This window comes from Urocitellus parryii, chromosome 5 (genome assembly GCF_045843805.1).
Source record: "Urocitellus parryii isolate mUroPar1 chromosome 5, mUroPar1.hap1, whole genome shotgun sequence".
Taxonomy (NCBI): Eukaryota; Metazoa; Chordata; class Mammalia; order Rodentia; family Sciuridae; genus Urocitellus; species Urocitellus parryii.
The window spans coordinates 58,322,816-58,337,278 of NC_135535.1; the positions used below are offsets into that span (position 1 = coordinate 58,322,816).

The 14,463-nt window shown below is 45.8% G+C and overlaps 1 protein-coding gene across 1 annotated transcript; it reads left to right on the top strand.

Annotated features, from left to right (window-relative positions):
- Positions 1-1,758: 1,758 nt before the first annotated feature.
- Positions 1,759-8,944, top strand: LOC113189548 (retinol dehydrogenase 7). The gene is made up of 4 exons (XM_026398389.2): positions 1,759-2,165; positions 4,116-4,374; positions 5,636-5,799; positions 7,241-8,944. The coding sequence occupies exons 1-4, from the start codon at positions 1,853-1,855 to the stop codon at positions 7,456-7,458; spliced, it is 954 nt and encodes a 317-aa protein (XP_026254174.1). The 5' UTR covers positions 1,759-1,852; the 3' UTR covers positions 7,459-8,944.
- Positions 8,945-14,463: the final 5,519 nt, after the last annotated feature.

Sequence of the window (14,463 nt, forward strand, 5' to 3'; positions counted from 1 at the left end):
GAAATTCATGTAAATGTGGACTGTCTAGCTCAGAATTATGAAACCCTCATTTCTTCTGCCCACTGCTCTGCCACCCTACCCCTTTTCCCCCAAGCCCTGATGAGAAATGGCATCCTTTTCCTCCCCCTGGGAGCCCCTCCATGGACAGTGGTTATGGGGTCCAGGCTCTAGCTGTCTTTGGCCTCCTGGGGGGAAGTTCTGTTCTATCAGCCATACTGGATACACACTGAACAGACACTTTTCCAGTGGTTAGAGCTCAGGGCCTTCCATGCCTGGCTGAGGCTCAGGAAACCCTGTCATCTCTGAGGGGCATGTTCTTTTTTTTTTTTTTTAATTGTTTTAGTTACACATGACAGTACAATGATCTTGACATATCATACATTTGAATCAAATGGGGTATAATTTCTCATTTTTCTGAGTGTACAGGTTGCAGAATCACATTGGTCATACAGTCACGTATACACATTCAGCAATACTAGTGTCTATTTTATTCTGCTGTTCAACTAAGTCTTTTCTGCTTTTAGACACTCAGCGTGTGACCAGGCAGGAGAAGCCCCAGAGGAGGAGGGCCAGGAAAATGTGACAGGCACTCAGGGCTTGTAGTCTAGAACAACTCATCCGAGTGTATGAGGACTGGCTCCAAGGTGCCATGAGGCTGAAGAAAGAGGCAGATAGATCTAGGATTGCAGTAGGGGACTTACTGAAGGAAGTGTGGCCCTGCCTGGCAACAAGACCAGTTGGATCCTTGCCATTTGGGTCAGAAAGAAGGGTGTGTGAATGGGTTAGGACAAAATGTGATTTCATCCTAGCTGGCATGTATCTAGCTTATTTTAAGCTTGTATCAAGAAGTCAGGTATATCCCCAATTCCAGGGTCTGATTGTAAAACCCCACATCCTACTTGAATTGTTCCCATCTAATGGGAAACTGTGCAAAAGAAAAGAAAGCTGGCTGGGGTTTATTCTGGGGCAGTCATGTAGTTATGATTCAAGATGGCTGTAGTCATATCAAGCTGAATCCATATAGCAGAAGAAAGGCCATCTTCAGGGGGTGTTGATTTCTATAGTTATACTTGCTTTGTGCAAGTCCTTCTATTCCTTCCTCCCAGCAACTTTGGGAATATTGGTGCTGGGGTTCCTGCCCCCATTCCCTTTCTTCCCCCTGACCTCTGAGGTCAGACTCCTTGTTTGGGGTCCCTCACTCCCTTTTTCCAGACAACTGCTATACCAGGAGGACACTTCTTCCTGTTCACTCTTTCTGCCTATTCCTGTAGTCCTAGAGAGAATGAACACAACTTTGTTTTCTGAGGAATGATTCTGGGTGCTGAGCCTGATAAGGAAACTCACATTCAAAGAGGAATTTCATTGTAAATGTGTCTCAGCTCAAAGAGTAGGTTCTCAATAACCAGGCAGCTGGACATGCAAGGCTTGAGGGTGCTGGCTGCATGTGCATAAAGTCTACGGTGCAGGGGTGTTGTTGTGTGAGATAAATAGAGATAGTTCTAACCCTGGAACTTAGATTAGAATGGCATGTGTGTTAGGGGTGTGTGTGTATTCCTGTGTGGACGCTGGGAAGGAGAGAAGAATCCAGGTGAGGGAAGTGTTGCTGAGTAGAAATGTTTTCTCTGGAACAGGACTCTGGATATCCAAAGGCATCTACATATCAGCATCATCAAAAGCAGTTCAAAGAGCACAGAGGTGGAGCAGGATCAGGGAGAAAAGGAAAGCCTCTCTGCCAAAGTACCTGGAGGCTGTCCTGCCTGCCACAGCTCTGTGTTCTACTTCTTCCCATCCTCTGTCTGAACAGAAGCCAGACTTATTTTACTCAGCATCTGTGCCTGTCCTCTACAAAACCATGTGGCTCTCCCTGGTGGTCCTTGTAGGCCTGTACTACCTTCTGCGCTGGTACAGGGAGAGGCAGGTGGTGAGCCACCTCCAAGACAAGTATGTCTTCATCACAGGCTGTGACTCGGGCTTCGGGAATCTGCTGGCCAGGCAGCTGGACATGCAAGGCATGAGGGTGCTGGCTGCATGTCTGACAGAGGAGGGGGCCAAACAGCTGAGGGACCGGACATCAGCGAGGCTGGAGACGGTGACCCTGGATGTTACCAACACAGAGAGCATTGCTGCAGCCACCCAGTGGGTGAAGGAGCATGTGGGAGAGAGAGGTACCACCCAGATTCCTGATGTGTCTGCTGGTTTCTTTTCTCTGTGTAGGGACATTTCCTGGGTGCTCCCTGGCGAGGCTCCACAAGTGTTTTGGGGACTTGAAGTTATATCTACTTCCTTTCCCTCCCCAGCATGCCTGCTTGAGCCATTCTATCTCCATTCTATCCCATCCTTGGAATTCTCTAGACTTGGTGAGAAGGTACCCTGAAGAGAATTTGCCCTTGAGAATTTCTCTGTCCTCTGTCTTCCTGTCTAAGCCGAGGGGCTGCATGGCTAGATATGGAGTACTGGATTGGCAATGGTACCTTTTTATAGGAATGCTAGAGGCTGGAGCCCTATGCAGGAAGAGCCAGGCTCATGTATCAGCACTGTAATTTTTTCTTATCAGCCATCCATCCTCCTCCATCTAGAGAGCTGAGGACATTCCTGTGTTCAGAACAGGATGTGAGGAAAAGGACAGGCTCAGAAAAGTCATGAACTAGGAAGGGGTAATTTTTTCTTTCTTTTACTACATTCTTTTGTCTGTGTTTTTAGGGAGAAGAAAGCAATGTTGATTTCCTTTTTTTCTCTTTTTTTTTTCCTAAGGGTCAGTGCAAAATAAAATATTGTCAGAAGTACTAGAATGCATAAAACCACAACAAAATTAATCTATAATCTCACCACCTAGAGATAAATACTTTCAACATTTTTAAACATATGAGATTGTATTTTTCACTTAAAAAAGATGAGTAGTTTACCACTTGCTGAAAAATTTCTTCAAATGGTTATATTTAATGATTTGAAACATGGTATCCTTTGACACCACCCCACTTATTGGAACATAGCTCAGGGTAGTATGTTAAAATTGCTTTGTCATAAATGCTGTTTTAGTAAATTTTTAAAAATTTATATCCTTGGGTTCTTAGGAATGAAATATCTTGATAAAAGATTATGCATTCCCACAAGGGCAAGGAAGGATTGAGGAGGGACACGGCTCCCCCACCCCACCAAGTTTTCCAGATCAACAGGCACCACCACTTGCCCTAAATTGACAGATTCCTGCCCATGCTGCAGGCGATCTGTAGTATAGGAATGTATAGAAATGCCGTTTGATCCTAGAGGTGAGGTTGGGGTCTTCGGGAGTAGTTAACTTTAAGAGTAGTGAACTGGGGACTGGGGAGGAGTGAGGGTGGCCTTCTGGGTGAGCGGGAAGAGAGGGTGTGATTTTTCTGGGGCAGAGGGTGGGACTTGGGTGCTGTAGGTAGGGTGGGGCAGCCTCGTCTCCTCCCAAAGCTGCTCTGTGGGTTTCACAAGCATTTCCCCAGGAAAGTTGCTCAATATCAGCGCAGGAGGGTTCAAAGTCAGCTTCCTGAGAACAAACACACCAACTGTTTTCCAAATTATCCCCCAACTAGGACTTCAATTCTTTTATTCTCAACCAAATTCTACCCAGTTATTAGTTTTGCATTTTCTTCCTTTTCCCTTTCACCTTTTCCTCTGCATCCTCTCTTCCCATTTCTCCCCCTCCCACTTTTCCTGTCTTTCTTAACCCATAGACCCTGGGGGAGCACTTAGTTTAAGCTGCCCAAAAGATAGAAAATGTAGGTAAGAGAATAAAATGTCTGTAAGGATGCCAATAATTTTAAGAGGTCAGGTGTAGTTTCTGTGTTTCCAGAGTGATGGATGCACGGGACTTCTTCCACATCCCTTTTTGCAATCATCAAATAGGAAGCAACTGCAGGGAGCTGGGCCGTGAAGAATCACAGAAGGAGGAGGAAGGGCATCAGTTCTATCGCCTAGTGGCTCCTGGCTTCTGCAGCCCCACCCCAGCAGTTGTGGCTTGCCCCACCCCTCCTTGTCCACGCCTGTCAGAGCTCTGTGTCTGCTACAGTGTGAACTTGAGACACAACTGTGTCTGCACCACCCAGGGAAAATACAGTGTGGTTCTCTCGTCTTCCCACTATCCCCAGGGCTCTGGGGCCTGGTGAATAATGCCGGCATTGCCTTACCCATTGCTCCCAATGAGTGGCTGACCAAACAGGACTTTGTGAGAGTACTGGAGGTGAACCTGCTGGGAGTGATCGAGGTGACTTTGAGCCTGCTACCCTTAGTGAGGAAGGCGAGGGGCCGCGTGGTCAATGTCGCCAGTATCCTGGGCCGGGTGTCACTCAGCAGTGGCGGCTACTGCATCTCCAAATACGGCGTAGAGGCCTTCTCTGACAGCCTCAGGTATTGGAGGCCCCATCTTGGAGAACCCTCCCTCTCTGGTTTTTGTGACTCTCTCACTTTCTGCCTTCTGAATTTAGGCCATCTGAACTGGGAGACACCATTCCATGTCTTGGGTAAAGGCAAGGCTTTAGGCCTCAATGAAGTTAAACAAATCTTACCATGGAGGAGGGTCCACAGGCAGAAAGTCTCTGAGGCAGAATTGGAACTGGGATAATTTGGTCTAGAGCACAGACATGACCACTATTACATTCAGTGTCAGGGAGTTCTTATAGTGGGGTGGGTCAGCATCTTAGTCTATTGAAGGGGTATTTGTGGGGGCTCTTGTCCAAGCGCATAATAACTGAATCCTAGCACAACAGTAAGGTTTTGTTTCTGACCTAGAATCTCTGATAGCTGGTACAGAGGGGAAGAGAAGATACTCCATCATTACCATCCCTCAGAGCAGTTGTGACTAAATCAGCCACACTAACCATGGCAGCCACCAGATTTGTAGAGGTTCCTATAGAAGGGGCCTTAGCTGAGGGTTGAAGATCCATAATGAAGAGTAGGAGGGCTTCCCAGGTGGGAAAACCTCATCAGACAGGCCCAGTGTGAGCATTAGCTGACTCCTTCTAAGTGAAGGGGTTCTCCTGGGGAAGAAAGACAAGACTGGGTCTGGCATTAGCATGGCTAGGCAGGGAAGCACAGTGGGTTTATAGAGGACCTGGGGGTCTGGACAGGTGTGTACTGTGGGCAATGCAACACCTTGGAGGGATTACAGTAGGGGAGCCACTTGGGCCAGTTGGCATCCATGGACCCTGCTGACTACAGTGTGAAGGGTGGCCCAAGTCGGGGGAGCTGAGACTGAAGGCAGAGATGCTCCCTAGAAGACAGTTGCAAGGTTCCAGGTGGGAGATGGCTGGGAAGCTTCCAGGGGTAGGAGAGGGAGAAGGGTCTGAGGAGTACAGAGGAGATGACAAGGGGGACAAAGACTTATAATTCATTGGATGTGAGGGAACTGGCAGGAGATTACTCTTAATTGTTGCCAGAATAGGCAGTATTTAGAGCAATAAAGCTGGTATATGCAAAAGTCTTGAATAATATTCAAACATAGGAAGGCAATGCCAACATCACAATTTTTAGCCTCAGGTGTTATATATACTATATACCAAGTTTTTTAATTTCTTTCACCCAATCTTACATTGGAGTATAATTATTTATTGTTTGAGTTTTGTCTTGTGAGGCCTCTGACATCCTTGCCCTCTGATTTTCTTCCTTGCAGGAGAGACCTCTTTTATTTTGGGGTGAAGGTGGCTATAATTGAGCCTGGTTTCTTCAGAACCAACATTTTACCTCTTGAGAAATTCTCACAGACCCTAAAGAATCAATGGAACCAGGCCAGCTCAGAGGTCAAAGAGACCTATGGAGAGAAGTTTCTGGCATCCTGTGAGTAAGCTCTGTACTCATTAGTAGGTGGGGAGAGACACAAACCCTCTTCTTGAATCCTTAGTCTACTACCATCAGTGCCTCCCATGTATCAGGTCTGTCTCCAAGCCAAGTGAGATGGTTAATCCCATACCATTGGTGCTGCATGGGCAACTGGTCACTTTAGGAGGGGCCCTGGCTTATTAAAACGTGGGACACTGTTTCATCTAAAAGCCTCATTTTCACAAGGACAAAAGTAAAACCAGAGAGAAAAGACACTATTGTACTCATGGTCAGCTGGCATGAGAGACAGCTGCCTTCCACATGCTTGGATTTATTTTTAGTTTTGGGAGAGACCTTCAGTTAATGTGCCCAGATATTCCCAGAAACAGAGGCAGGGGTGGTTTAGTGGGGAGCAGCTGTTCCTTGAGGCTAGGTTGTATGGCACCTCCTAGGACCTGGGACAGATTAGATTTGGGGCATGGCTGCTGTAGATGGAGAGCAGGAATTCCTTTGCACCCCCCTGCTATTATTTGCATTTATTTTATGTTGAATTTATTCCCATGCCATACTTTTTGTTTCTTCAGTTTCTTCTGGGATATCTTTTTTTCTTTCATTCAACCTTCAACCTTCAACCTCTTCTCCTGGTTTAGGAACAATGTGTTCCTTTTCAGTAAGTGTTATCTCAATGTGGCAGGAGAACTCATTTGAGCTAATTTGACTATGAACTCTGAAACAGTGATGTATCTTGGGTGTTTCATTCACCTGAATGTGTTCAATAACCAGATAATCTACATCTAAGCCTTTAAATTCAGCATCCTCTCTGCATTTTGAAGCATGTGCAACAAAAATTCAGCACTCTTTTTGGGCCACCAACCCTGTATCCAGCCCGACTCTTTGGCGAAGGCACACTTCCAATGTCACCATTGTATGCTGGTATGGCACACCTTGCTGCTGCTGCTGCTTCCTCCTCTTTTACTTCTCCTCCTCCTCCTCCTTCTCCCTCCTCTTCTCCTTCTCCTTCTTTTTCTTCATTTGTTCTTTTTAGATGTTCATGACATAGAGCATATTTGACATATTATACATACATGGAGTATAATAACTTCCTGTTCTTGGGGTTGTACATGATGCGGAGTTACACTGGTTGTGTAGTCACACCTTGCTTCTTTGAAGTGACATTTTTCAGATGCTTAGTGGCTTTTCAGATATGCATATCCTTGATGGCTTGGATAGTTTTATGGATGTTCTTCAAGTGAACACAAAGATTGAACCTCTTAATTTGCATGATTTTGTGGGGTTTCCTGAGTCAAGAGAGTAGAGCACCATTTTCATAGGTCAACTCAGGCTGCTTACAGGAAAAGGGAGGGCATGAATTCTTAGAAATACTTTCCTCCCTAACTTGATCCCAGAGCAGGAGTATTGGGAGGTAGAAATAATTTGGATCATTTCTTATTCTGAACAGACATGAAAACAATTACATCATTGGAGAACATGTGCTCAGAGGACTTGTCCTTGGTGACAAACTGCATGGAGCATGCACTGACTGCCTGTTACCCCCGCACACGGTATTCAGCTGGCTGGGATGCCAAGCTCTTCTACATCCCCATGAGCTACCTGCCGACCTTCCTAGTGGACGCCATAATCTCCTGGAATGCTCCAAAGCCTGAAAAGACCCTGTGAAGTCAACGTTGGAGTGCATGGGTTGTGGGAAGTTGGGTACTGTGTGAGGGAGGGGATGCTTCAAGGGAAGGAAACTAGGGCGGAGGGAGGGAGCAGTCATGTCACTATGTTATCTATCCTACTTTCTTCATTCAAAGGATTCTGCTAAGATATCGCTCACAACTGGTAAATTAGGAGAAAAGACTCAAGGAATTCTGCTAAGGAATAGGAACTTCATAGCACTCATTGATGTCCAATTGATTTTGGTATCTGTTCAAGTTTCTAAGCCTTTTGACCAACCATGAGGAATCTACACAGGTGGGAAAGTTGTAAGCAGGTGAGAGGATGCTCAGCTCACACCTGCTGTGCCTTCTGTCCTCCTGTCCTTCTCCTCAGGCTATGCATTATCCCTGGCTAGTTTATATCCTCACATAGTATGCAGATGGCCTGGAGAAAGCAGGGGCACTCATCCTCTGATATCATCTGTGCACCTCATGAGGGGGTTTAGGAGGGCAACAAGCAGCCAACCTATACCCTCAAGTCTTAGGAGCCAAGTCTGTAGGCATTGGTGGGGAGGAGGTGTCCTCAATACAGATCCTGGCAGAGGACTCAGAAATCAATTTTTTATTTGTCTTGAAATCATGGCTTTCTTTTGATTAGTTTTGTTTTAGAATAAAATTCAAAAACTTCACCAGTGCCCAGTGATTTGAACTAAGGGCATGAGGAAAAATGTGGTGTGGACCACTGGGAGGAAGAGTCAGGTGCCTTCATGGAGAATAGGGGATGAAAGGAATGACCTTAGGTGGGATCAGAAGAGGGAAGTGGTATAATCCCTGCCCTCTCTATCCTCTCTGCCACAGAGGTGAGAGGGACTTGTTTCCCTTCTGAGACTTCCAAATACCTTGATTCACAAGATCAGATAGCAGATGGGCCAGTGTGGAGATGTTCAGAGGATCTGGCATGTCTCAGATCCCTTTCCTGGGTAGCTGAAACTTCCCTCCCCTCACCAGTCACCTCTCTGTGACCCTCAGTGACCTACATTGATTTTAAACTCACTGCAATTCTGTCCTGTCATTTCTCAAGTCTGTCACTGCTGTTCTACTCCCTCTTCCTTCTGGTGGCATGGAGTGAGAGTCACTTCTGGACCCTGGTCTTTCCTTTTCTGCTCAACATTTGCTGAGCACCTCCTGTATGCTGGACAAGAAAGCCTTGAATTATCCCCAACTTCCTAAGACCCAGCTCTATGTGTTGTCCGTATAGTGATGGTCGTCTGGAGTCGGGGCTGAATAGAGAGAGCATTTGCAGAAAGTGATGGAGAGTCCTGGGAGGAGTCGTTGGAGTTGGGTAGTATCACCCCAGGAGTCTTGGTTTTCTTGCCTTGAGGATTTGGACCCTTTAGAGAATCTTGTGTAATTGGTTCACACAAGGACACAGTGTAAATGGATACAGTGACCTGTGTCCATTGTGAAAACAGTGATATCTAATATTGCAGGGCTATTCATTTTTACTTTCAACAGATACACAAAAAATATTAAAATTCTGCATACTAATGGATGCCATGTGATGTTTTGAGTGCCGTTCATTTAAAAAATTTGTCATGTGGGTCCAGTATCTGAATGTTGAAGAAACAAAGATGAATAAACAAGAAGACTCCTCAAGGAGCTTTGAGTTTCTGAACCCCCTTATGTCAGCTCACTCATGGTCAATCCATGTTGTCCCCTCAATGGCAGAGCAAGAGCTCACTCTTTCATCTGAAGCCTCTTAAATTTTGTAACCCTCTCCACATGTGTACACACACAGATAGCACCTGTTTTAGTCAGTTTTTGCATTTCCAAAATACCCAAAAAGAACAACTTAAAGGATGAAAAGTTATTTTGGCTCAGGGCATCAGAGGTCTCAGTCCATAGACAGCTGATTCCATTGCTCTGGGCTTATGGTGAGGGAAGAGCAGGGTAGAGGGAAGCTGCTCCCTCATGGCAGTAAGGAAGTAGAGAGAGGGAGGCAGAAGGGGCCACGGGGAAGATGAAGCCTTCCAGGGCAGGACCCAGTGGCCCATATCCTCCAACTGTGGCCTGTCTCCTCCAGCCATGTCCCATCTGCCTACAGTTAGTACCCAGTTAGTCCGTCCAAACTAGGATGGACTGATTAGGTCATAATTAGTTCTCACAATCTAATCACTTGACTTCCAAACATCCTGCATTGCCACAGGAACTCTATAACAAACCATATCCTTATATCCAAACCATAACAGCACCCCTTCCACACATGAAGCACATTCAATGCACAGGACACACTAAACTAAAACTGATTCACTTTTTCTCCTGGTGGGGCTGATGTTCAGGATGTTTAGATTCACTCTTAGGAGCCCTCTTCAGGGGGTGAAGGAAGTGTGAAGAAGTCCCTGACCCTCATGCTGAGCTCCACTGGGATTCTGGCTACACAATGGTCAGACCTATGGCCTCAAGCATGGACTGTGACTCAAAGGTATCAAGAAAAGCAGTCCAAGCCTTCGTTCCAGACTCTCAGCAGAGCTTTCCTCTTTCCTCCTTCCTGACTTATTTCCTGGATGAGGGTCTGGGTCCACTTGGATGGATCTGTGAAGGGCACATGAGCCCACCTCACCAGAATGCACAGGATGGCACCAGAGGCTACCTCACTCCTTCCCTTTGCTGTGCTGGCCTTCTGTGAGGACAGGTCTTTGAGACCCCACCTCAAGTCTTCAACCCTAAGATCTTTGGTCCTATCAGGAAATGTGTGTCCCTTCATTTCTGGGGGTCCCCAACCCAGACCAAGTAGGGCTGGGAACGGGTTTGCACAATGAGCCCCACTTCTGGTCCTATCCAGTTCTGCTTTTCCTCTGGCACACCTCCCCTTCAGCAGAAGCTCCATTCTGCATGGAGGAAGGGGTGTGGGTGGGGTTGGCCTGATGTAAGAGAAAGTGGTTTCCTTGTAGCTCGGCTGAGTTCCCGTAATCTTAGCAGGTAGCTCTGCCTAGATGCTGTCAGTGCCCTGTTGACAAGGAGTGCTTAGCCCTTGGGGAGAGCCCCCAGGATCCATACAGGACTGTTCTTCATATAGCTGAGCCTCTCGTTTCTGCAGGAAGCTTCTTGCTTTAAGCTCATCTCCTCCTATTCTTTATCCATCAGAGACGTGATAAATGTGGACTGTTGGGAGGTGCTAAGAGGCTATGAAACTCTAGTTTCTTTTGCCCCTACCCACCTCTCTGCCTCCCTGCCCTGCTTCCCCCAGGCCTTGTTGAGAAATGGCATCTTCCCCCTCACGCTGAGGGCTCTTCCATGGACAGTAGTTACCGGGTCCAGGCTCTAGCTGTCTTTGGTCTCCTGAGGGGAAGTTCTCTCGTATCAGCCATGCTGGATACACACTGAACAAACACTTTTCCCGTGGTTAGGGCTCAGGGCTGTCCATGGCTGGCTGAGGCTCAAGAAACCCTGCTGTCTCAGTGGTGTGTGTTCAACTGAGTCTTTTCTGCTTTCAGTCACTCAGTGTCTGAAGGGCTTGGATTCTGGATGTGTGACCAGGCAGGAGCGGCCCCACAGGAGGAGGAAGAAAATATGATGGGTAACCAGGGCTGCTGTTCAGGATGTGAAATGTAAAAACTGTTATGCCTGCCTTGTGCAAGTCATTTCTTCTTCCCTTTCAGTAGCTCTGGGAGTGTCATTCCTGTAGGTGGTTTCCCAGCCCCCATTACCTTACCTTCCCCCTTTCAGATGGAAGAATTGGATGATGCAAATGATCCAATCCCTCCCTAGAGGGTCCAATTTCTCAATTATTTTAAACCTTGCAATTCAAATTTCATGTTTTCTTTTAAATTTTTAAAAATATTTTTATTTGAAGATGGACACAATACCTTTATTTATTTATTTTTTATGCTGAGGACCAGCGCCTCACACATGCTAGGCAAACACTCTACCATTGAGCTACAGCCCCAGCCCTCTGTGGTTTATTTTTGAGGAAAAAAAATTCATTTCATTTGTCAATGGATAGACATTTATCACAAGACAGTGCAGCCTAGCATTTTCCCCCACCCAAACCTATCTTCCACTGACTTCTTGGACAAATATAGTTTGTTGTCCTTGGCTTCTCCGTGTTCCTTATGTCACTCATGCTTAGGGTGGACTGGAAGACATGCTGCAAGAACAGCTGTTTGTGGAAATGTGCTCACCTTGTTGGTCTCTCTTTGAAAGAAAGATTTTTCACAAAACCCCAAACCCAACATTTCTCTGAAAATGTGACTGCCACTGACTATTCCTCTTCTTCCTCCTCCTCCTCCTTCTTTTCTTTTTCTTTTATTCCTGGGGACTTTTCCACCGAGCCACATCCTCAGCCCTTGCTAAGCCACTTAGGGCCTTGCTAAGTCGCTGAGGCTGGCCTTGCTTGTCTCCGCCTCCCAAGCTTCTTGGACTACAGGCGAGCACCACTGCACCTGGCTCCTCCTCTATTTTTATGCTCTAAGGAAGTCACAGAGAATACAGTTGCTGCTATAGCTGGCACTTGGGCCTACACTAGGGTGGGTAACTTCAATTTCTGTAGAGAATTATTTTGTCCTGGTTGAACAAATATAAAGTGAAGAGCAAGAAAGGAAGACAAATTGTTGTGAAATGTTAGACTCATTTGACTAAATTTATGTGGTTTTATCAACTTGGAAACAATGCTCTCAATTTCCCTTTACAGTGTGTATCACAAAAATCTCCTGTCAACTAAAATGATGTTTCCTCTTACTGCACAAATCACAACTACTTCCTGTTGAGTAACATGATGTTTTGACTTTTATTTCAATATATCTTAGAATGAATATTCAGGGATAAATTCTTCATTGACTACATCTGAGAGACAGTTATTCAGTTGATCCCCCTTTACTTTACTTCTGATGTCAGATTTCTCCTTGGGAATCTCCCATTTCCTTTTCCCAGGGAAAAGAGGGACCTATTCTTATCTACTCTTTTGGTCTTTTTCTTGTAGTCCTAGAGAGAATAATGATCACTTGATTTTCTAAGGAGTGATTCTGGATGCTGAGCTAGGCTCAAGGAGCTTAGAAAACTATCCAAGTTGGTAGCTAGTTGGTGGTAGAGGTGGGTTTGGAACCCATGTGTGTCCTAATTTAAAATGTATCCTTCTGGGCTGGAGATATGGCTCAAGCGGTAGCGTGCTCGCCTGGCATGCGTGCGGCCCGGGTTTGATCCTCAGCACCACATACAAACAAAGACGTTGTGTCCGCTGAAAAAACTAAAAAACAAATAAAATTCTCTCTCTCTCTCTCTTAAAAAAAATAAAAATAAAAATAAATAAAATGTATCCTTCTATTAAAAATTTTCTGCTGCCCAGGAAGACCCAGAACTAGGACTCGAGCAGGCAAACAAACAAACAAACAAAACAAAACAACAACAACAGAGAGACTCTGTATGAAGGGTTCCAATGTGTGTGAGTGTGGTGGAGATGGGGGATTTGGGGATCACTAAGGAGTGGGAAAATCAGAAGTGGTTAGGAAGAAAGTCCTTATATCAAGACATTCTTTGGAAATCCAATGGTCTCTATTGGAACTGATCCATGTAGATCGACAGTAAAAAAACTTGAGGAGTTCATGCCAGAGTACCTGGTATTGGCCTGCCTACTACAACCCTCTGGTCTATGTCCTCCTCTATGACAGAAGTAGAATCTGTTTCATCCCAGCATATCTGCATCTGTCCCCTGTAAAGCCACGTGATTCATCTGACAATTTCCTTGGGTCTCTGCTGCCCTCTTTGCTAGTACCAGGAGATGCAGGTGGTGAGCCACCTCTAAGACAAGTATGACTTCATCATGAACTGTGACTCAGGCTTTGGGAGCCTGCTGGTCAGGCAGTTGGGCATGTGAGGCTTGAGGGTATTGCCTTCATTTCTGATGGAAGAGGCAGTTGAGCAGTTGAGAGACCAGACATCAGACAGGATGGAAATGGTGACCTCTCTGGATGTCACCAAGACAGACCGCATCACTGAAGCCATCCAGTAGGTGAAGAAATGTATGGGAGACAGAAGTATCACCCAAATTCCTGATGTGTCTGCTGGTTTCTTTCCTCTATGAAGGGGATGCCTCCTGAGTGCTTGCTGGAAAAACTCCACAGCTGTTTGGGGGACTTAAAGTAATAACTGCTTCCTTTCCCTCCCTGCCAACTTGAGATAGGCTGGAGAAAGGCTGGGGAGGTAGGCATGAAGGGTTTATGGAGGGAGGGCCTGAGGGGCAGTATGTGCTTTATGCTGTGGGCAGTGCAACCCCTGAGAGGGAATTGGAGCAGGGGAGCCACTTGAGCCAATCAGAATCCAGGGACCCTGCTGACTGCAGGGTGGAGGGTGGCCCTGCGTGTGAGGAAGCTAAGACTGAAGCCAGAGATGTTCCCAAGATGACAGTTGCAGGATCCCAGCAGAGAGAAGGTTGGGGAACTTTCTGGGGCAGGAGAGGAGAAGAAGAAGACTAAGGAGTGCAGAGGGCAAAGTCTTATAATTCATTGGATGTGAGGAACTGGCAGGAGATAGCTCTTAATTGGTGCCTTGAAGCAGAACAGGTAGTATTTAGAGAGGTAAACTAGCATATACAAAATACTTGGAACATCATTCAAACATACAGAAGTGCTGGGCTGTGGTGACACATGCTATAATCCCAGAGATTTGGGAGATGAAAGCAGGAGTGTTGCAAGTTTGAGGCCAGCTATAGCAACTAAGTGAAAACCTGCCTCAAAATAAAAAGGGCTGGAGATGTAATTCAGTGGTAAAGCAACCCTGGATTCAATCACCAGTATTAGAAAAAAAAAAAAAAGCACAGAGAAGCAATGCCATCATGATTTTCCCCCATTGCTGTATTTTCTCATGCCCAGGCCTCCTAGCTTATCTCATTCTAATTCTGTTTGGAATTTTCATTGAATTTATTTAGCTTTTTGTCTTTTGTTCTCTTATGGTTTGGATAGGAGATATCCCCCCAAATCTTCTGTGTTAATAATGCAAGAATATTCCAAAGTAAAATGATTGGCTTATGGGA